The sequence below is a fragment of the Rutilus rutilus genome (assembly GCF_951802725.1).
Source record: "Rutilus rutilus genome assembly, chromosome: 1".
Taxonomy (NCBI): Eukaryota; Metazoa; Chordata; class Actinopteri; order Cypriniformes; family Leuciscidae; genus Rutilus; species Rutilus rutilus.
In genome coordinates, this window is record NC_140209.1 from 24,981,626 (window position 1) to 25,003,926 (window position 22,301).

The following is a 22,301-nucleotide window of genomic DNA, read 5'->3' on the forward strand; positions in this document are numbered from 1 at the left end:
ATATCATAATGCGTACCATAGAGGGTTAAATTAATACATTTTTTGCTAACTGTGATTTTGTATATGTACATTTCTGAAATACTTAGACAGTTTCCTCTGATATCAGACTCTAACTTGTAATGTGGACTCATGCATTTTCTGTAAAGCTGCTTTGAAACGATGTGTATTGTGAAAAGCGCTATACAAATAAATGTGAATTGAATTGAATTTTCATCCTGTACCACTCATAAACTTCAGGTTTTGTCCTGCTTAATTTAGGTTACTCTCCCACTCTAATTAAATTATGTTCCTCAGGTCAGTAATTTGTGAATTTTTCCCCTCTTTTTTCTGTTTAATTATATAAAGAAAATGTATTTTATCAGAAAAATACCAAACCTAATCTCTTTTATGGAACGTGTGCATGTGTAGTGGAATATTAATCCCCAAAAAACCCAAAAGAGTTGAGTTGTTTAATATGGTAATTTTCAGGCATAGCATTTCCACAATTAGTCAATTTTCTGTGAGAAAAAAAACAACAGCAGCTAAATAATCTCTACAAATACAAATATAGCAGTCGATGCCGCAGACACTCATTTCATTAATGGACATGCTCATACTGACACAGTAACACTGTTTCCACAGCTCTTTCAAACTCTCTGGCGCCCTTGTGTGGTTAAAATGAGTGTATTACAGAAGTAAACAGTCTGGACCATGTGTGATATACATATACAATGGTAGAAAAAGAAGACGAAGGCAGAGAGATGAAGGGAGAACCGGGGTCAGTGCCATGAAACTGGACTCTGCTAGTTAACACGCTCCCATAAAGCACTGCATTGATGATGCATTTTTGTAGTTTAAATCACCCTGGTTCCCTCCACAAAAACTTGATAGGTTTTTTCCATGGGCTTTTAGATTATTGCAGAAAATAAGCTCTGCGACCAACACAAAGTTTATGATGCGTCCATGTTTTGTTCATTATGATAACTTTCACAAATCGGCAGAAATAAAAAGCTAAACGTAGGTTAATAAAAAGTACACAACGGTCACATGACTTACGACATCACCATTAACTCTCCCCACCATTGACGAGATTAGCCGACATTTATGACACAATGCTTCCCCGCCATAGAACAGTTTCTCTGGCAATCCATGTTTTCACTTGCCACGTTTCCATTTCAGATTTGAGCAGAACATAATTTTTATTTTTTCTAAATGTCGATAAAAAACTATTGCTAAATGACAGCGTTTCCATTAACTGACGTAATGCGACTAAAGCGTCTTTTTTCCCTCTCGCAAAAATCTTGGTAACGGATGTCGGTAGGTTTACAAATATATTGCATCCACCGCACTAGCCATTATTTTTAATGGAAGGAGACGTAGGCGTGTTATCCAAGCATTAATGGCAAGGAAAGACCCTTATACTGGGAATTGAATGTTCCCAGCTGTTTCTCACTCATAATCTGCTTCAAGCTCTTGATAAATTGTGGCATTTCTTTGTTGTTTAGAATCCAGTATTCCCGTAATTCTTTTGTCTTTTATGAGTTTAATAAAGAACTCTGTCTCGTCTTCTGTCAAAACATACTGTGCCATCTTTAAAGAATGGTCATGTGACTTTTAGGTGCGTCAGGTGACCTCTAAAAAAAAAATAATAATAAAAAAAAAAACATTGCTGTTTTGCGAAATATTCCTTTTTTGAATTGCCTGAAAAAACACCTCATGTGAGCGGAAAACTTTTTTGCGATATATGGGAGTTTTTGCGAAATTTACATTTGACAATTGAGTTTCCATTGGGCGTATTTTCAATTCGCAATTTCGATTTGAACAATTTGAAGGGTAATGGAAACACGGCTACTGCTATACGCTAAGGGTAAATTACGCATCTTCCGAAAACAAATGATAGAAGCAGAAACAAGCGATAGAGGCATTGCTTACACACAAGTAAACTAATGCGATTATCAAACATATAAATCAGAACTAGGTTACACTTTATTTTAAGGTGTCCATTTTACAGTGTAATTATGCATTTTAGTACGATGTAATAATAATTAACTACACATACTTACGATAGGGTTAGGGTTAGGACTGGGTTTTGTTTAGGGTTAGTTGCATGTAATTATGTATAATTTATAGTTATTACTACAGTAACTAGGCTACATGTAACATGTGTAACAAGGACACTGTAAAATAAAGCGGTACCCAAAACTATGTAACGTTACCGAATGAAAGTCGACCCGTAAAGAGGAACAGGACTGTGATGCTTTGGGGGTGTGATGGACTCGATCTACTCAATCTGTGTTTTGATCCTCGTTCTGAATCTGATCTGGACGGAGTCTTCGACAAAAACGTGATTTTCGCCGCTTTTTGTTAAAAATGTTGATTTGCGTATGAAACTTGCATTCAAGTGTTGATAAAAATGCATAAAAGGTAGAATAAAATGCTTTTTTTTTTTTTTTAAAGCAGAGGCTCTCTTCTTTCTTTTGATATATTGTATGTTCAGATATTCATACACAACTAAATATTTTGGGGGCCATGAAAATTTTGTGAAAATGATCAAAAACACTGGCGGTGACTGGCAACTTTTTTTTAAAAGCTAGCGGGGCAAGAAAGAGTTACGCTTCCGACAACTCCTTCAGTCTTCATTTAAAACATTTTCCCTGAAAGTTTTGAGTTGGAATAGTTTGCAAGAGCGTGATTATAAACACAAAACTAGTGAGTAGATGAGTTTACCTGTTCGACATTATGTTTAATGTCCCGACAGCCTCTGTAGTCCCATTAAGACGCTTGTTAGCAACTGCTTTATTTGAATCATTTGATGTATTATTGATGTATTAAATGCCGCAGCATAAAAAGTGAAAATATCATTAAGCTTGTGTTCACCACAGACCTTATTTCAGGCAAAATCCATTAAAAAAAAAACCATTGACTTCAGGGTGATGGAACTGAAAGTGCTAAAAGGCTTGTTTCTGGGTTTTGGACCACAAAAATACATCATCCCAGCAGCAGTCTAGTCACGAGATCCCAGTCGACTACTTGAGCGTCTGGTACTAAGGATTTTGGGAAATGTCATGAGCAAGCCTGGCTGACCATCTGAAAATGGCCAAATAGGACGAGAAAACATCCTGGCCACCAGCTTTCAGATACACCACAGAGCTTCACATTATCTGGGTTCTTGAATCTCTTCATGTTTGATGTACCTTCTACAGTCATCAGAGGCGTTTAGCCTGTCAGCGTCCCTGTTTCACTGAGTGAATCCTCAGGATACGCACCCTTGATGGGAACTAGGGTGCGAGACCCACGCTAGGACGTTATATCCCACTCCTAGCAGCCTCAGTTTGCACCCTTGTGCCCTAGCAGAAGTCCGAGACATAGTCGAAGTCCCTGAAGTAGTCCTGGTCTTTGCGCGAGAGGTTCCGGCGCTCACGAGGAGGTGTCAGCGTTGGAGCCTCGTTGGTAAACTCGGAGTCGAAGTTACTGACGTCTTCTTTCCCTGTCAAGGCGGGAACGAACGGAGGAGGAGCTCGCCGCTGCAAAAGCGCATCCCACTCCATATTCTGCGGAGAAAGAGAGAAGATGGAGCCACACTGTCACTAAGATCACAACTTTGGCTTTATAGACCCCTTTTCAGTTAGTAAACATGTGACTTTTTTTGTGGGCGGAGCTTAGGTGGAGGTAAATATATTTAAAAAGTATAGGCTATAATTATCTAACATCTGACTAATTAAAAATTAACCTCAAAACATAACATGCTAAATGGGGGATATCTAGCATAAAAAAATGTATTGTCATAATGTCGTCTCTCAGTTGTTGAATTTCGCACAGACGTTGCCACAACGTAAATGTGTTTGCTCAGCCCGATCTCATGAAAGTGCGAATACCACGAATTGTATTTGTAGTGCTTATGATACGCAGTTTTCGCGTGCATATGATACGCACTTTATGGCGTGTAATAGGCACGCACTCCGCACCCCTAATCCTAACCAAGGGGTTTACATATGCAGGTAGCATTATGCACGCAAAAAAACATTTCGTTTCTCGAGCGAATGCAACGTTTTTGGGGAAGAAAGTCTGTATTTTTGTGAGTGAATGCAATTGTTTTTAAAGGAACTGTAGAAGTTTCTTTGGGGAACGCAATAGTTTTGAGGGAGAACACGAATGTTTTGCGAGAAACAAAGTTTCTATAATGGTTCCACTGAAGCGGAGTCAGTTTTCTGAGCCCAAATACAGTTAATCAACAAAGGAATAACTTGGAAATCAACATAACTTAAATATAAACTTGACTAAGTAAAGCATGGCATGAACATGAAACACAAAGCAGTGGACTACAGCATCAAAAGATGACAAAGCTAGACAAACACGCATGGCAAACTCAGGGCTATAAATACACAGACGCCTAATGAGCAACACCTGAATGTAATCAATAAACCAATGAGAACAACACAAATGAAAACAAAAACACTTGGCATGAATGCAAGGGAAACGTGGGGATCACATGACACATCAAAACAAAGAGCCCACCCAAACACCAGCCTTACAGTTTCACTGGGAAACTCAATAGTTTTGAAAGAGAACACAAATGTTTTGAGATCAAAAAAAGGGGAACGCTGTAGTGTTTCAAAGGAATGCAGATGTTTTGCAAGCAAATGCAAAGATTTTTGGGGGGAATGTGACAGATTTGTGAGCAAACACTAATGATTTGTGAGCAAATGCCAAAGTTTCGCAAGCGAACGCAAATATTTATTGAACAAATGCAAAGTTTTTATGTGAAATGCAATATTTTTACGAGAGAACGCATATGTTTTTGTGAGCGAACACAAATTCTCGATATGAGCACAAAATTATTGAAATATCATTTTTTACTCCCAACTATTTTTTTTTTTTTTTTTACCATCACCATGTTCCTTTAGGGACCCCATATTATTATAGCAAGTCAAGCCAAAAAGTCAAAGAAGTCTTCATACTCTAAAGAACGGTTGTTTCCTTATGTCCTCCGCGTCTTTTTCCCCGGAGCCCAGCCGTCTCTCAGGATTACGCCTCAGCAGCTACCAATGGAAAACAAGAAAACATTTACATTATAGTTTACGTTAAAACCCCATAAGTCAAATTTGATATGCAATTCAAATACATCAATCTTAAATTAAGACCTAAATATTTAATTTGAGTGAACAGACTTACTCGTCTCATGATGCCAATGGCCTCGGTGGAGAGGAATCTTGGGTAACGTACTTCATCATTTACAATGCTGTCAAACACCTCCTCCTCATCGTCACCTGGGAACGGTGACTGAACACAGATCATTTATCAGGATTTTGTCTGATACTTAAGAAGTATAACGGCACAAGATATTATATGTGATAAGCATGTTTTCTGGAGAATTGGTTTCTCGTTTTAGCAAACACATTTTGGTCTTGTTTTCCAGTATAAATATCTAAACATTCTTAAATCAAGATACATTTGCTTGAGATGCGAAATGACATAGGATAAGACGTCTTGTTTTCTGAGAAATTGCTTGAAATTAAATTATGTTTTGCTTAAATTAAGAAAAAATTGCCAATAGGATCAGAAAAATAAACAATTCCAAGTGTAGTTGGCACATTTTCCCCTCATATTAAACAAACACACTTCATTTTTATAAGCTTCTCAGAAAACAAGACTTATTTTATGCCATTTTGCATCTCAAGCAAATTAATCTTGATTTAAGAATGTGTAGATAATTGTACTGGAAAAAAAAACCCAAGGCAAAACACATTTTGAAGTGAACGTTACCAAATTTTGTTAGATTTATGCTTAAAGCAAGAAAAAAAACTATTTTAGTGGGAAATTATATAAAAATTCGAAACAAAATGTGCGCAAACACACACACCTCTCCGACCAGCATCTCGTAAATGAGCACGCCGAGACCCCACCAGTCCACGGCTCTTGTGTAGGACGTGTCAGTCAAAACCTCAGGAGCAAGAAACTCTGGAGTCCCACAAAATGTGCTGGTTCTGTCCCCATGACCCATTCCTACAGGACAGAGACAGAGAGTGGGACAAAAACAAGGCGTTGGATAGACAGAAAGAGAGAGAAAGCACAAAGGACATTATGCCTTTTTCTTTGCAGTAATTTCTAGCTTTTTTGGTTACAAAATTGTCTCAAAATGCAAAAGAACCGGTTTTATGTTCAAAGAAATTAATGATTTTATTCACCAAAGTGACAGTAAAGACGTTTATAATGGTTACAAAAAAATGCCAATTTTAAATAAATGCTGTTCTTTTGAACTATTCATCAAAGAATCCTGAGAAATAAAATCTATCACGGTTTCCACAAACATATGAAGCAGTTCAATTGTTTTCAACATTGATAATAAGAAGAAATGTTTCTTGAGCATCAAATCATCATATTATAATGATTTCTGAAGGATCATGTGACTCTGAAGACTGGAGTAATGATGCTGAAAATACAGCTTTGATCACAGGAATAAATGACTTTTTAACACATAGAAAACAGTTGTTGTTTTTATACTGTGTCTTTGATCAAATAAATGCAGCCTCGGTGAGCATACGAGACTTCTTGTGTACTATTAAAAACAGTATGCAGTTAGCAGAATGCTTGTAATCTGTTCTGCTGACAACCTGTCATTTCCAGATCGCTCTGATCCATCCGTGAACAAACATCATGATCTTAGTCTATTAACTCCATCAATATCAGGACAGTCTGTGACTCACCCTCTTTACAGAGACCGAAGTCTGCGATTTTCACGTAACCTTCGGTATCCAGCAGCAGGTTATCCAGCTTCAGATCTCTAACACACACATAGACACAAGAATTAACTTACTAACTTAGAGTTTTTGAAAAAATACTTACTTTTTGCCAGTATGTCATTTTATGCTGTATTTGTGCATGTACTCACCGATACACAATCTTATTATCGTGAAGAAACTGAAGCCCCAAAACAACACAGGCAGAATAAAACCTGCATAACACACAAACACACACATATATGAAGACTCCACTCATGAAAAATACTGTACACACTTACAAAATAAGGTTCTTTATTGGCATCGATGGTTCCATGAAGAACCCTTTCACATTCATAGAACCTTTCCATTCCACAAAAGGTTCTTTAGAATTTTAAAATGAATTTAGATTAATTTATTTTTTAAATGGTTCTTTTAAGTGCTCTTCGTACTATATTTTAGTTCAAAAATGTTTTTTTTATTTATTTAATATCTGGGATTTTTAGCTGTATTTATAATCCATTTATTCACTTTTTGAGCATAGACCTGAAAATTTAATTTCCAACTTAAACTGTGGTAAATCTCGAATGCTTTAGAGCACAGACTTAAGTTTGATCTCTTTTCAAAGACGCCACTTGGACGATTATTGCTGAAGTAAAAAAAGTTTTAAAAAGTTGCAGAATTTTACATTTATTGTTATAAAAAAATGTATTTGTGTATGAAATATATATTTTCAAAAACATGTTTTACTCTAAACCTGTGAGAAAATCAAAGCCATAAATCTAAACAAGTTGCGTTCAAAATTTGAGCTTGATATCTCAAAAAAATAAAATTCACCGTCCATTCATTTCCAATGTGCTAATTTTTGACTGAGGAGCACAAGTGTTTAACCTATTCGAATCATGTGCATGATTTTTTTTGTGTGTTCACATAGCAAGTAACAAAACCTTTACCAAGTTTCGTTACCATTCCGATGAAGGAAAAATAAATAAAAAACACAAATGTAAACTTTTTCGGTCAAAAATGACCGAAGAGCACCAGAGGGATTAAGAACTCTTCACATAAAGGTTCTCTGGGGAACCAAAAATGGTTCTTCTATTGCATCACTGTGAGAAACCCCTTTTGGAACCTTTATTTTTAAACACATAATTCCAGGAAAAACACATGCAAAATGCACACTGAACAACTACTAGTGTAGCACATTAACTAGATGAATTACACACACTTACACGGAGCGTGTTTCCGAGAAGACGTCGGCGTGTATGTGCATCATCAGGTCACCGCCGGCCGTGTACTCCATGACAAAACACACGTGTTCTGGCGTCTGAAAACATGCAAACAGGTTCACCAGGAACGGATGCTGCGCGCTGTTCACCGTCTCGAAGATGCGCTTCTCACACATCAAACTGGGAGAGAGAGAGAGAGAGAGAGAGAGAGAGAGAGAGGTTTAGGGTTTAGACTGAAGACTGTAATATGTGTCTTAACCAGGTCAAGTCTTTATGAAAGCAAAGATTCTGCGTGCTGCGAAGACAGTCAGAAAACATGTGATCTAGTGATGCACTGAAATTCATTTTATACCGAAACTGAAAATTAAGTTTTCATTTAGCCAAAAGAGAAACTGAAAATAAAGTCAACACTCAAATAAACCCGTATAAGTTGCACACAAGTTAGTTTTTATTTCAACTTCTTAATGATACAATGGTAACACTTTACAATAATGTTCCATTTACTGACATGAACTAACGTTGCAAATACTTTTAAGGCATTTATGAATCTTGGTTAATGTTTATTTCAACATTTCAAAAGATTAATAAATGCTATAACAAATATATTGCTCATTTTCAGTTAATATTAGTCTATGCATTAACTAATGGGACTTTATTGTAAAGTGTTACGTATATTTCTATTACAAATCGCAGTTCAAATATAAATGGTGACTGTAATAAGAACTTGTTTTCATGACAGATTTATTCAAACATACATTAAATAATAAACACAACAGGTTGCTGTTTCTTTCAACATTCCTTCTGATGTTCATATATGTATATTTTGTGCTATAACTAGTAGTAAAGAGGAAGAGATGACCGGTTCACGAAGTGGCGACAGCGATCTGTCAAGACACATTAAAGAGCATCAAAACCACATTTATTGTTTTGTGATCAAATTCACAGAATGTCACTGCTTAGAATTTTTTTCATATCAAAGCACAAAACTTATCGTGATTATTGGATGGCAGGCGCGCTACAAATTTTGTTCATGCATCAACTGAAAACAGCACAGACTGAAATACACACTGACACAGTTAAAATGCACAATCGGAGAAGCGCTAATTAAACGTCAGTGTTTCTCTCACTTTTTCAGGGTTCGTACACTTTTTCCAAGGTCAAATTCAAGCACTTTTCAAGCACTTTCCAGGTCCATTTTAAAGCTTTTTCCAGCACCTTACAGTACACTACCGTAAATTACATACCAATACATAGTTAAAATTATTATTTAGTGTTTTTATCACATCAAAAGAGATAAACAGCCAAATGTTTCATAATAGCAGAGGGCTGCACGATATTGAAGAAAAATTAGATATGCGATAACTCATTAAATAATGCGATATTCAATATGTGATACGATAATGCTTAAAGTGTGTCAAATTAACTTAAATTATCTTTAAAATGATATAACCTACACATACGTGTTTCACATTCTTTTTGTGATAAGAAAATATCCCTACAACTTCTGACAGTGAACATCAGTGTTTTACTGTAGCATATAGTGTTATTTTAACATCACTGGGGTTCAGGTTATCCTATATTAGGTTTATTTAACAACAGAAACTGATTAATCAAATGTAAAAATAAACACTGCTTAGTTTTCACTGCATGAATTAAATATACTGATTCTTATTAAAGCTACAAAAGTTAGCCTATTCAGCCAAAAGCAGTGAGCATTTTCTTTGTCTTTTGTTCATGACCCAAGTTATTGCAAGCCGCTGCGATATGCAGTTATGCATATTGTAATATATACATTTGCAATATTTCGATATATTGTGCAGCCCTAATATTTAAGCCAATCACAAGTTTTATTCTTCAAAATGTATCACTAAGTATATAGCCTAAAGCATATGAATAATATAGTTTTCATTATCTTAATGTCCAAATATTGCTTACCAGATAATGTGATTTATAGGCTGTAAAACTGAATTAATTTCAAATATGAAGACTTAGGATTTGAACAGAAATATTTGACAGGCCTTCCCGTTTTGGGACACATTCTTGATATAGACAAGGTTTGAACAATATGCACTGGGCTAACGTTAGCAGGTTAATTTGCACGTTACAGTTCTGTAAATTTGGAAAATTATTTTCACTGCATATTCCACAAATGAACGTGACATAACGGACATGCAATACTTACATTACATTATCACACCAAGTACTCTCAGTCACTAATGGCCCTTTCAGATAGGACGCGGACCGCGCTGCGCTATGAAATGAAACCGATATATTTCAATGGCTTGCGCCGCGCAACTCGCAACTTTTATTGCCGCTGCGTGGCCAATAAAAACGGTGCATCCATACAACCGCGGAAATCAAAATGAAAACTCCGCCTACTTTTGCTCTGGCCAGCGTAACGCAAATCAATCTGTATCTGATTCTAAAGGGCTACATTTTTTTTCTACATTTAATAAAGAACTATTTCGTCAGAAAGATATTTCTTGTGAAAGAAATACAGTTACAAATTCAAGCATTTTCAAGCATTTTATCCAAAATTCAAGCACTTTTCAAACCTTGAAAACACAACATCAAAATTCAAGCACTTTCAAGGATTTCAAGCACCCGTACGAACCCTGCTTTTTGGACGAAACCGAAAATTCATTTTCGGACGAATATTTTCAGTTGCCAAAATTTTGGTGCATAACTAATTTAATATGAAGCTCTGTTGGGGAAGATTTCAATAAAAGTACAAGCCAACCCAGTGACTAATACAAATACATCCTAAACTGAACGCTCACCTCTCGACCTCATCCCGCGCCACAATGTCCCCTTTCTTCAGAGCTTTGATGGCGTACATCTTTCCTGAGCGTCTGTATTCAGACAGAAGGACCTGGAAACACACAAATACTCAAATCATACTCAATGTGCACATGAATCTTAATTCACAGTGTCTCGAATAGGGAAGAGAAAACACTTCTCATAGCTTTTGTCGTTAATTCAATGTGAAACCGGAGTTCAGAAGCAAAACCACTGTTGTAAAACATGAGTTTTCTAGTAGAACTCACGAGCAGTGTTGTTATTGTTAGCTAAAACTATTAAGAAACATTTCTGATAACTGAAATAAAATATAAATCTTAGATTAAAAACTTAAAGTAAATGAAAATTAGAAATGTTTCCTTGACAAAAAAAAAAAAAAAAAATTAAGTGTGAAGTACTAAAATCAAAATGAAATAAAAACTAAAAACTGAAAAAAATATATACATTTTAGCTAGAAACTGAAATGTTAAAAAAACCAAAACAAATAAAAAAGACTTGAACTTAAATTAAAAAGAAAACTGAAAAATCTGAAAATATTCTAAATAAAGTAAATATTCTAAATAAAATGAATATTTAAAATAAAATAAAAACATTTCAATTTTTAACAAAATTGTTAATGCAATGTAAAATCTGAGTTCAGAAGCAAAACTGCTTTAAAACGTTTGTTTTGAGTTTGGCTTGTTATTGTCGTTGTTTTTTGTTTGTTTGTTTTTTGTAAACTTGATTTCGTTTTCTAATATGACATTTGTTTTTTCTGAACAAAGATCCAAAAAAGAAACAACAGCACGGTATATCAAATGTGTAAAAAAAAGGGAACTCTAGGTACAGATTAATATCTCTGATACATAAAATAAAGCTGTTCCGTACAGATAACAGCGGTAACATCAGAAGGGTGTGGAGGAAAAACAGAAATATAGAAGAAGAAATTATAATGTTATTGTCGTTGTTGTTAATTAAAAATATTAAAATACATTTTTGTCAATTGAAATGAAACTGACATAAAATATTAGATAAAAAAAAAAAAGAAAAAAAAAAGTCTTTAATAAAACAGAGAAATGTTGCCTTGGGTGCAGGACGTTTTCGGTGTGTGTCGATTCTGTCTGACTTGTTGCTGCAGTTTATATTTTAAGACTGAACGTGTTCCAGTTACCTTGCCAAAATGTCCCCGGCCGAGCACTGCGATCATTCGGAAATCCTGAAGACACAGAGGGTTTTTGGACGACCTGCGCACACACACACACACACACACAGGCCGGATGTAATTAAACTGAAGGTAAGAGCTGGTGTGAGGTGTCAGAAACTACATCATGAGTGTGTGTGTGTGTGTGTGTGTGTGTGTGTGTGTGTGTGTGTGTGTGTGTGTGTGTGTGTGTGTGTGTGTGTGACGCTGTCTCTTGGCCCGGATTAGAAGACATATGTTGTGCTGGTAGGACGTGTACCTGCGTTGGGAATTATGGGAACTGATCCTGACAGCTCTCTCAGGAGGAACAGGATCAGGAGGAGAGACCGGCTCCGGCACCAGCCCAATGTCCACCTGACAAATTATTATCATCAACACATTATTATTCCCTCTTTTGTTACATTCATTCATGGCTATTCTCTTGGTTTGCATAATTTATTTTCTTATTTTATTTTGCATGTATTATTTTACTTCAATTGCTAATATTCCTTGTTTTACTTGTACTTTTTTGCCCTTGTACACAGCAAATGCTGTCAGTACAAACGTACAGTTCATGCCAATAAAGCACATTATAATTAGAATCGAGAGCAAGTTTTCATTCATTGTAAATAGTTTTCCCTATAGTAAAATCAGTGCAAGTCATATTGTGCTGCTACACTAAATATACAGAAGATAAAATATCAAATTCTGTAATAATAATCAATTATTTAAAGACGTCAAATTAAACCTGTGGTGTAATCTTTAATATATAAAAAAAAAAAAAAAAAAAATTTAATTGAGTTTTTGAGTGATGATATTATTATTTCATTGTATATTTTAAGATTTTCAGTTTCACTTGGTCATACAAAAGGAAACGTTTTCAGCGACATTAAATGTAAATATGTTATTAAATATAATTGTCCATGTATGAAAGCGTGTTTCTGATTTACCGTCTCAGACGTCTGTGTGTTTTTCCTCGTCACAGACGGAGGAGAGTCGTCATCCAGCTGGATCTTCTGAATGGAAATCTCGCTTTGGAGAAATGCTCAGAGTCAGTCATGTTGGTCAGGATGGATCACAGGTGTGTGTATGTGTGTGTGTGTGTGTGCTGTGTGTTACCTGCTGTTGTGTGTGTGGCTGTGTTGTGTGTAGCTGTGTGTGGACGAGCTCATGGGAATGGCGTTCTTCAGCAGACGAACCCACGTGGCCATGTCTACGTTCATCTGTTTAGCGCGCAGGAACGCTTTCCCTGAGTCACAACAAACGGGACGAAAGTTAAATACTGTAAAAACTACGTCACAATATTATATCATGTTATATATACTCTCATGCTGTTTAGAAAGAGTTTTTTTGAGGACTAAAATAGATGAACTCTCTATTGACCTCAGGCTAATTTAAAAAGGCACTTTGTAAAATGTAAAAGATAAATTAAATGTTTTTAATTAATTGTGAGTTTTAATGTGTGTGTGTATATATATATATAAAATGGTGTCCAAACTATCATTCAAGTTGTTTGCTTCTCCCTGCCCTCGTTATCTTACGGGTGGGGATACACACAAAATTTGTGTGATGTGTTTGGGAGCAGAGCATGCTCTGTCAGCCTTCGAGAGGGTTGACTGTGAACATTGTGAGAGGCTGCCGCTTACGCACTCTTTGAGGACGGTGTTCAGGTGAGCGTTCCCTGCAGTTCGGGCCCCGCTGGGGCAGCACGAAAGCTCTTAACGTGGGGATCGCAAATGGATCTCACGGCGGGGCTTGAGACGGGCCCCGCCCTTTCTTAGGCTTTACCTGCGGGATCCAGTGCTCTCTCTACGGAGTCGGAAGACTGCCCCGCGTTTCCTTCCATCCCGGAGGAGGCACCGGTGCTTCAGCTGTCTAGTTCTGAGGAACTAGATGTGCTGAGCGTCGAAATGGGGGAAGATGAAACGCCAGCTCTTTCCCCAGCGTACGAGGAGCTGGTGGAGGTATTGTCTCGTGCTGTGTCTAAGCTGAATATTTAATGGCGAGCCGAGAAACACGGGACTCGCACCCACTGAGGAGGGTCGTTGGTCGTTTCCTGCCAGTACGCTTCAGGTCACCGAAGTGACTGCTCTTATTATACCAGAGGCCAGCCTCGAGAGGCGAGAGGTGCATGTTTGGCGAGTTTATGGCCAGGAACAGGTGGTTCTGTTCGCGTCTCAGGATATGACGCAATATCTACTTTGGTTCTCCCTCACGCATCCAGCCCCATTGGGACTAGACGCAATGGTGCAGAAATGGCCGAGACAATGGGATCCAGTTAACAGCACTGTTGGTTCAGGACTTGAGTTCCTGCAAGATCGATTTGCTTCAGGGTTATCTCCCTCCACACTGAGGGTTTATGTTGCGGCCATTGCAGCCTACCATGTCCCCCTTGGTGGTCTATCTGTTGGAAGAGATCCTCTTATAATACGTTTCCTTCATGGCACCCTGAGGCTGAGGCCTGCAGTTTGTACCAGACTTTCAGCTTGGGATCTGGCTCTTGTTCTAGAAGGTTTATCTGCCGCTCCCTTCGAGCCTCTTGATTCTGTCTCAGAAAAGTTTGACCCTCAAAACTGTGTTCCTTCCAGCCATTTCCTCACTAAAAAGAGTAGGAGATCTTCAGGCCCTATCGTATCTACTTTGTGCCTTGAGTTTGCACCCGGGATGGTCAAAGCGTTCCTCTAGGATACGTACCAAAAAACTTTAAGCTGGCTATGATTAAACCGCTAGTTAAAAAAACGCAACTTGATCCTACAGAATTAGTCAATTACAGGCCGATCTCGAATCTACCTTTTCTGTCAAAGATATTAGAAAAGGCAGTATCCTCACAACTGTGTTCCTTTCTTGAAAGAAATGATATCTGCGAGAATTTCCAGTCTGGATTCAGACCGTGCCATAGTACCGAAACAGCTCTCGTTAGAGTCACAAATGATTTGCTCTTATCATCCGATCGTGGTTGTATCTCGCTATTAGTGTTACTCGATCTTAGTGCTGCATTTGACACCATTGACCACAACGTTCTTTTAAATAGATTAGAACATTATGTTGGCATTACGGGAAATGCACTAGCATGGTTTAAATCATACTTATCTGACCGTTATCAGTTTGTAGCAGTATATGATGAGATGTCTCATCGATCACAAGTTCAGTATGGCGTACCACAAGGCTCAGTACTAGGACCGCTGCTGTTCACTCTGTACTTGCTACCATTAGGAGATATCATTAGGAAACATGGAATTAGCTTTCACTGTTATGCTGACGATACTCAGCTGTATATTTCTTCAAAACCTAACAAAACTTATCAATTCACAAAATTAACGGAATGCATAGCAGATATAAAAAATTGGATGACTCGTAATTTCCTACTTCTTAACTCTGAAAAAACAGAGTTTCTAATTATTGGACAAAAAACTTCCTCACGTAATAACCTAGAATACTGTCTAACACTCGATGGCTGCTCTGTTAAGTCTTCGTCGTCGGTTAGGAACCTGGGTGTGCTCTTTGATACCAATCTTTCATTTGAAAGTCACGTGTCTAGTATCTGTAAAACTGCATTTTTCCATCTTAAAAATATATCTAAATTACGACATATGCTCTCATTGACAAATGCGGAACAATTAGTCCATGCGTTCATGACCTCAAGGCTAGATTATTGTAATGCTCTACTGGGTGGTTGCCCTGCACGCTTAATAAACAAACTACAGCTGGTTCAAAATGCAGCAGCTCGAGTTCTTACCAGAACCAGGAAGTATGACCATATTAGCCCAGTTCTGTCAAAACTGCATTGGCTCCCTATTAAACATCGCATCAATTTTAAAATATTGCTGATTACTTACAAAGCACTAAATGGTTTAGCTCTACAGTACTTGAGCAAGCTCTTAACGCATTATAGTCCGTCACGTCTATTGCGATCTCAAAATTCCGGCCAGTTACTAATACCTAGAATATCAAAATCGACTGCTGGCGGTAGATCCTTTTCCTATTTAGCACCAAAACTCTGGAACAGTCTTCCTACCATTGTCCGGGAAGCAGACACACTCTGTCAGTTCAAAGCTAGACTAAAAAAAACACATCTCTTTGACCTAGCTTTCACATAATACATTATAGACTTCTATAATTTAATGTTAGGCTGCATAGATTAGGTCAGCCGGAACCGGGAACACTTCCCATAACTCCTGATGTACTCGTTACATCATGAGAAGAATGGCATCTACGCTAATTTTAGTGTCTGTGTTTATCCCGAGGTTTTCCTGCAGCCTGCCGGATCCAGGCCGTATCCAGATCTGACGAAGGACCTTCACCTGGACCGATGACAACGCAGTGCTGAAGTGCCAACTAGTCTCTCCCTATGGAGGATCCCTCTACCACTATACAGATAAGGCGTTGTCGGGAAAATTTGTTTCGCGTTCCTACCCCAAAGCAACAAAATAAAATAAAATTCTTTATCAAAATTTATATGGAAAGACAAGTACTTTGTTTAGGCTTGGCTTGTAGGGAATTCCAAACCTGCGTATTTTCAAATGCACATAACTATAGAACCCATTCTAAATGCGCATGTGAACGCCATCAGCGCTTCTCACAGGTTCGCGTTTAAAGTCTGTGTAGAGGGAATGGTGTCGTCTTAGCGGCCCCTAATTTAATAACAAATGATGGTTGCGACGGAACCAAATCAATCAAAACTAACTTTAGATGGAAAATAACTTAACTCTGCTATAAAGCCAAAACAATATCTGTTACCTTAAATTATACGCTTATCTCTGTGAAGCTGCTTTGAAACAATCTACGTTGTTAAAAGCGCTATATAAATGAAGATGACTTGACTTGACTTGACTCTATCCGAAACCTGGATATTTACCTAAGGTTCCAACCAATGTTCCACGGCCTATCGTACTGCACTGCAGGCGTTCTGTCCTCTCTTTAAAGATCAAGACCAGGAGAAATTGAACCTCATCTGTTCAGTGAGAGCACTGGACACTTCCTGTGGAGAAAGTCTGATGAGCTACTGGTTTGCTTTGAGCCCCCTAAAAAAGGCCTTCCTGCATCCAAACAGATGGTTAGCAAATGGATAGTTGAGGCTATCTCTCTTACATATGAGGTTTTGGGCCAGCCTTCACCTTTGGCCACTAGAGCCCATTCTACAAGGGGTATGGCGGCCTCCAAGGCCCTAATTTCTGGTGTGTCCCTTCAAGAAGTTTGTGATCCAGATGGGGCTGGTCTTCACCGCTCACGTTTGTCAGATTTTATGACCTAGACATGGATACCACTGGGTCTAGAGTTCTCATGTCGTGACAGTTTTAACACGACAGGGTTCTTGGCCGTATGGCATTCGGGCATTCACGTTCCCAAAGCATCATCGAGGCAGCGCAAGTTCCCTCGAAAGGGAACGCTGCGTCACTTTGCCATACTTCCTACATCCCTTTGATTGACTTGCTTCGGCCTTATCGAAGCTAACGCCGGTCAGACTGGATGTGCTTTTATCCTTTACTGGTCGTGACGTTACCCACCCGTGACTTTCACTCTCACCATTGTACTAGTTGACACAATGTGCTTCAGACGCAATCACGCAGGGGCGTTCCCAAAGCGGCATCTCGTTCCCTACTCAGGGAACTAGGGTTACAGTCGTAACCTGAGACATTTTCTTTCCCAGCATGCATTGCAGGAGAAGCTAACAGGTAGTGAGTTTTACCCTGCTGTTTAGAAAACACCTTCCTCTGGCGCTGTAGACGTGGACCTCTCTCGATCACAGGGTTGATGAACATCACCTGTAACACACACCAAATTTTGTTTCAAATCAAAATTTCTATCAAAATCAGGATATGCACACATTTTCTGGTCATATTAGTTCAAAATGACAAGTGAGATGGATGCTAAAGCATGACAGTATGCAAATGAACATCACGTTAGGAGTGTTTCTGTGTGATTGGCACCTCGGCCAGCAGAAGTCCCTGTGGTTCCAGCTCCAGCTGTATCCGGTGTCTCTGGTTATCCAGGAAATCCTCCAGCTTCAGATACTTCAGAGCGCAGAGCGAGCGATAGTCCCTCCAGTACACCGCGATCTCCATCTCTCGGGACTGAACACAGGGCATTAGACCATTAGTGTGTGTGTGAGAGCGAACGATAGTCCCTCCAGTACACCGCAATCTCCTTCTCTCGGGACTGAACACAGGGCATTAGACCATTAGTGTGTGTGTGTGTGTGTGTGTGTGTGTGTGAGAGAGCGAACGATAGTCCCTCCAGTACACCGCAATCTCCTTCTCTCGGGACTGAACACAGGGCATTAGACCATTAGTGTCTGTCTGTGTGAGTGTGTGAGAGTGTGAGTGTGTGTTTGAATGCGTGTTGAGTGTGAGTGTTTGAGTGTGTGTCTGAGTGTGTTTGTGTGTGTGAGAGATGTGTGTATGAGTGTGTGTGTGAGAGTGTGTGTTTGAGTGCATGTGTATTTGAGTGAGTATGTGTTTGAGTGTGTGTGAGTGTGTGTTTGAGTGCGTGTTGAGTGTGTGTCTGAGTGTGTTTGTGTGTGTGAGATGTGTGTGTATGAGTGTGTGTTTGAGTGTGAGTACGTGTTTGAGTGTGTGTGTGTGTGTGTGTGTGTGTGTGTGTGTGAGACTCACTCTCTCCAGCTCCAGTGTGAAGCTCTGATTCCAGGTCTGTTCACCAACACTCTTCCAGCTCGTCTGTCCCACCACACAGTTCTCCAGCTTCAACACCGCGCTCACCTCCCCTACACACACACACACACACACACAAACACTACATCAGACCATCATTCAAATACAATAAAAACATTTCAGTTAAATACCATCCCGAGAGTGAACTGACCGGACAGATCTTCACTCTTGCTGGGGATCTTCAGGCTGAAGCTGCTGGTTCTGCTGCTCAGAGTGAGTTTGAAGGGGCGAGCATCTCCTGGACCGAAGTGAGGCAGGACGAGCGGGGACGAGCGACTGCGACCTGGGACCAGCTCCAGGAGCCCCATACACCCCAGCAGACGCACCTGCAGCGTCCCTGAACCACAACAACAACATTCATATCCGGCTCGGTCACGACACACTGAAACTACAGCCTCAAAAACACATTCATGCTCACATTTCACCCAAAATCAGACACAAAATATTACACTTGGCAAAATTAAGCCTAATTTTGGACCATTAGGAGGCTGTTGCATTGTGAAATTTTACCCCTAATTCTCATTTCCTTAATAATATTTATTTCTTTTGATTTTAATAAGAATTGCTACCATGATATATGTGTACCCTGGACCACAAAACCAGTCACAAGTCGCACGGGTATATTTGTGGCAATACCCAACAATACATTGTATGGGTCAAAATTATCGATTTTTTTAAATGTCAAAAATCATTAGAATACTAAGTTTACAATAAGGTCCAATTGGCTAACGTTACTTAATGCATTAACCTAAATTAATAAATTAAATTAACTAAATTAACACAAGGACGTGTTTGTGTGTGTGTGTGTGTGTTGTGTCTGGTGTACCGGTGAGCGGTGAGGGTTTGCACAGGGTGCTGTACTGGTTGTGAACATGGGGGGTGCTGTGACGAGAGCTGAAGGCCGAGGACGTATTTGTGTGTGTGTGTTTGTGTGTTGTGTCTGGCATACCGGTGAGCGGCGAGGGTTTGCACAGGGTGCTGTACTGGTTGTGGACATGGGGGGCGCTGTGACGAGAGCTGAAGGCCGAGGATGTGTTTGTGTGCGTGTGTGTGTGTGTGTTGTGTCTGGCATACCGGTGAGCGGCGAGGGTTTGCACAGGGTGCTGTACTGGTTGTGAACATGGGGGGTGCTGTGACGAGAGCTGAAGGCCGAGGACGTATTTGTGTGTGTGTGTTTGTGTGTTGTGTCTGGCATACCGGTGAGCGGCGAGGGTTTGCACAGGGTGCTGTACTGGTTGTGGACATGGGGGGCGCTGTGACGAGAGCTGAAGGCCGAGGACGTGTTTGTGTGTGTGTGTTGTGTCTGGCGTACCGGTGAGCGGCGAGGGTTTGCACAGGGTGCTGTACTGGTTGTGGACGTAGGGGGCGCTGTGACGAGAGCTGAAGGCCGAAGACGACGCCAGCACCAGCTCCTCTTTAATCAGACACGCTTTCGGGTGTTCCTCCGGCAGATCCCCCAACCGCTGCTCCAACGACACCCGCAGCAGATCCAACCGCTGGGACGCTTCACTCAGACGACTCTGAGCCTAGACACACAAACAAACACTTAACCAACCCGCCACAAGGAGCAAGCAAAGGTCCGGTTTGATTTCTCCTAAGGGAACTTTTTGTGTCGTAGCATTTAACATCTTTCTCTTCTACTTCGTCACACCTTTTCTATGAAGGGACAATATTTGCCCCGTTAAATTGATTTTCCAGTGCACCTTTATTTTACATAAAAAAATGCAAAGGTTTTTTTAATCCTATTAAATGTATGTTATGTTTTATGCCAAAAAAAAATAAAAAAATCCTTTAATTTTATGATTAATATAATAAATAAATAGGGATGCATGATATATCAGCCATCATATCGGTATCTGTATCGGTAAATGTTATTATCGTTATCGGCGATAAGAAGATTTGGCTGATCTATTAAAGCCGATAAATAATGTATTATTTCCTTCAGCTGAGACTCTTCAGATGCGCACTTGAATTGCTTGAAATATGATTGGAATCACTTCAAAAAGGGAAATACAGTTCAGTGCAACATGTGCAGCGCAAGTCAGTCATATCAGCTATATAAAATTATAATGAGAACATCATAATTGTGTGTTTGGGACATGGCTTTATTAGTGAGACTTGTTTTTGTAACAAGGTTCTCAAAAAATATATTAAAATTCTGATTCAATATATATTTTTTGTGTGTGTGTGTACACACTGCAAGTGCCAAAACCTTTACCAAGTTTCGTACCATTAAAAAAAAAAAAGAGAGACCTATTTTTTTTTTTTTTACAAAGGTACATCATCGAGAAAGGCAGTAATGTAGGGTGATTTAGCATATACTCTGCACACAACCTATTACATGCTTCCTGCTTGTGTGGATACAGTCAGTTTTGACCACAAAAGATGTGGTAATTTGATTGGATGTCATGTATTTGACCTTTTACCACACTACCATGTTCCTGTTTATTTATTAGAGGCAGTATTTTGCCTATTAGAAATACTTGCACGGTTTTAATGTTGGCGCACCCCCTCTGTCAGTACCCCAGTTTGGGAACCATATATTTCTCACACCTCAGCAATAGCTTTCTTGTCCTGTGCTTTCCCAGCTCCCATAAGTCTCAGCATGTTTTTGGCTCCCTCGGCCATGGCGTGCTCCACTCGGTAATGATGCCAGAGCTCCTCGATACGCAGCTCCATCCCACACAGATCCGGCTTACCTGCTGAAACACACACACACACACACACGGGTTAGATCCTTCCGGGCGTGCTATACATAGACAAACACACACACACGTTAGATCCTTCCAAGTGATGACATACATAGACACACACATACAAACACACACACACACACACACACACACACACTCTCGCTCACATACACAAACACACACACTCACACTATTTATAAGTCCTCCATCACTAAGTGAAAATCTGTGATGAGTTTATGTTTGTTTGATTGTAACTAGGAATGTTAAATAACTTTAACTTTTAAACATGAACGGTCTGAAGGCACTTATTTAATTTCAATTAGTTGTCTAGGCAACATTTCAAATTTTAATTTAGTTTAAGTAAAGATTACATTAAAAAACTACAACAAAAACATCAAATTACTAAAATTAAGATTATCGTTAACTGAAATTAAATAAAATGTAATACAGAACTAAAATTACTAAAACTAAAAAAAAAAAAAAAAATACACAACAAAAAACTAACAAAAATTACACAAAAATTACTAAAACTTACACTAAAATTAAAATAAACGTTAACTGTAATAAAATAAGATATAATAAAGAACCGAAGAGAAGAACTAAAATGACTAAAACGTAAAAGTGGAGTCCTTAAATCCCCTCACAGGATGTCAGACGTCACTACCAGGAGCGTCCCGTGGATCTCAGCGATGGCCGAGGGCGGAGCCACATTAATAAATCTATTCTTAACCCTCCGGCCTCGGGACACGAGACATCAGCGCCGAAACACACCATTAGTGTCCATTAGAGCCGCAGATTCAGCTCGCCCTCCATTTCCTCCCTCTCCATCTCTTATCTTTCTCATGTCTTTCTTCAAATCTGTCTCTTTCACTCCCTGCATTTAGATGTAGTTTTATTAAAGGACAGTTTATCCAAAAGTTTGTCATTATTACTCGCCCTCCTCATGTCGTTTCAAACACGTTTGCTGTTATTTTTCGTGGAACTCAAAGGAGATTTTTTGCACATCTTTTATATACAACAGCCAAAAGGAACTTCAAATATCAAGCTCCAAATAGCACAGG

General features: G+C 39.0%; 1 protein-coding gene across 3 annotated transcripts in view; it reads right to left on the reverse strand.

The window, feature by feature from the left end:
- Positions 1 to 435: 435 nt before the first annotated feature.
- The window catches only part of pkn1b (protein kinase N1b), a 43,025-nt gene continuing 21,159 nt past the window's right edge, over positions 436 to 22,301 (reverse strand). For 2 of the 3 annotated variants that reach the window (XM_084419305.1, XM_084419303.1), the window contains exons 5-22: positions 21,101 to 21,249; positions 19,860 to 20,073; positions 18,699 to 18,884; positions 18,491 to 18,600; positions 17,807 to 17,950; positions 17,566 to 17,641; positions 12,999 to 13,128; positions 12,830 to 12,911; positions 12,160 to 12,254; positions 11,871 to 11,943; positions 10,702 to 10,793; positions 7,925 to 8,101; positions 6,869 to 6,931; positions 6,684 to 6,760; positions 5,840 to 5,982; positions 5,152 to 5,259; positions 4,938 to 5,018; positions 436 to 3,530 (exon numbers count right to left, since the gene is read on the reverse strand). In XM_084419305.1, coding sequence (XP_084275431.1) covers positions 3,327 to 3,530; positions 4,938 to 5,018; positions 5,152 to 5,259; positions 5,840 to 5,982; positions 6,684 to 6,760; positions 6,869 to 6,931; positions 7,925 to 8,101; positions 10,702 to 10,793; positions 11,871 to 11,943; positions 12,160 to 12,254; positions 12,830 to 12,911; positions 12,999 to 13,128; positions 17,566 to 17,641; positions 17,807 to 17,950; positions 18,491 to 18,600; positions 18,699 to 18,884; positions 19,860 to 20,073; positions 21,101 to 21,249 — 2,204 coding nt within the window. In that variant the 3' untranslated portion in view covers positions 436 to 3,326. The remainder of the gene's footprint in view (positions 3,531 to 4,937; positions 5,019 to 5,151; positions 5,260 to 5,839; positions 5,983 to 6,683; positions 6,761 to 6,868; positions 6,932 to 7,924; positions 8,102 to 10,701; positions 10,794 to 11,870; positions 11,944 to 12,159; positions 12,255 to 12,829; positions 12,912 to 12,998; positions 13,129 to 17,565; positions 17,642 to 17,806; positions 17,951 to 18,490; positions 18,601 to 18,698; positions 18,885 to 19,859; positions 20,074 to 21,100; positions 21,250 to 22,301) is intronic. The other variant, XM_084419304.1, reaches the window with a different exon arrangement.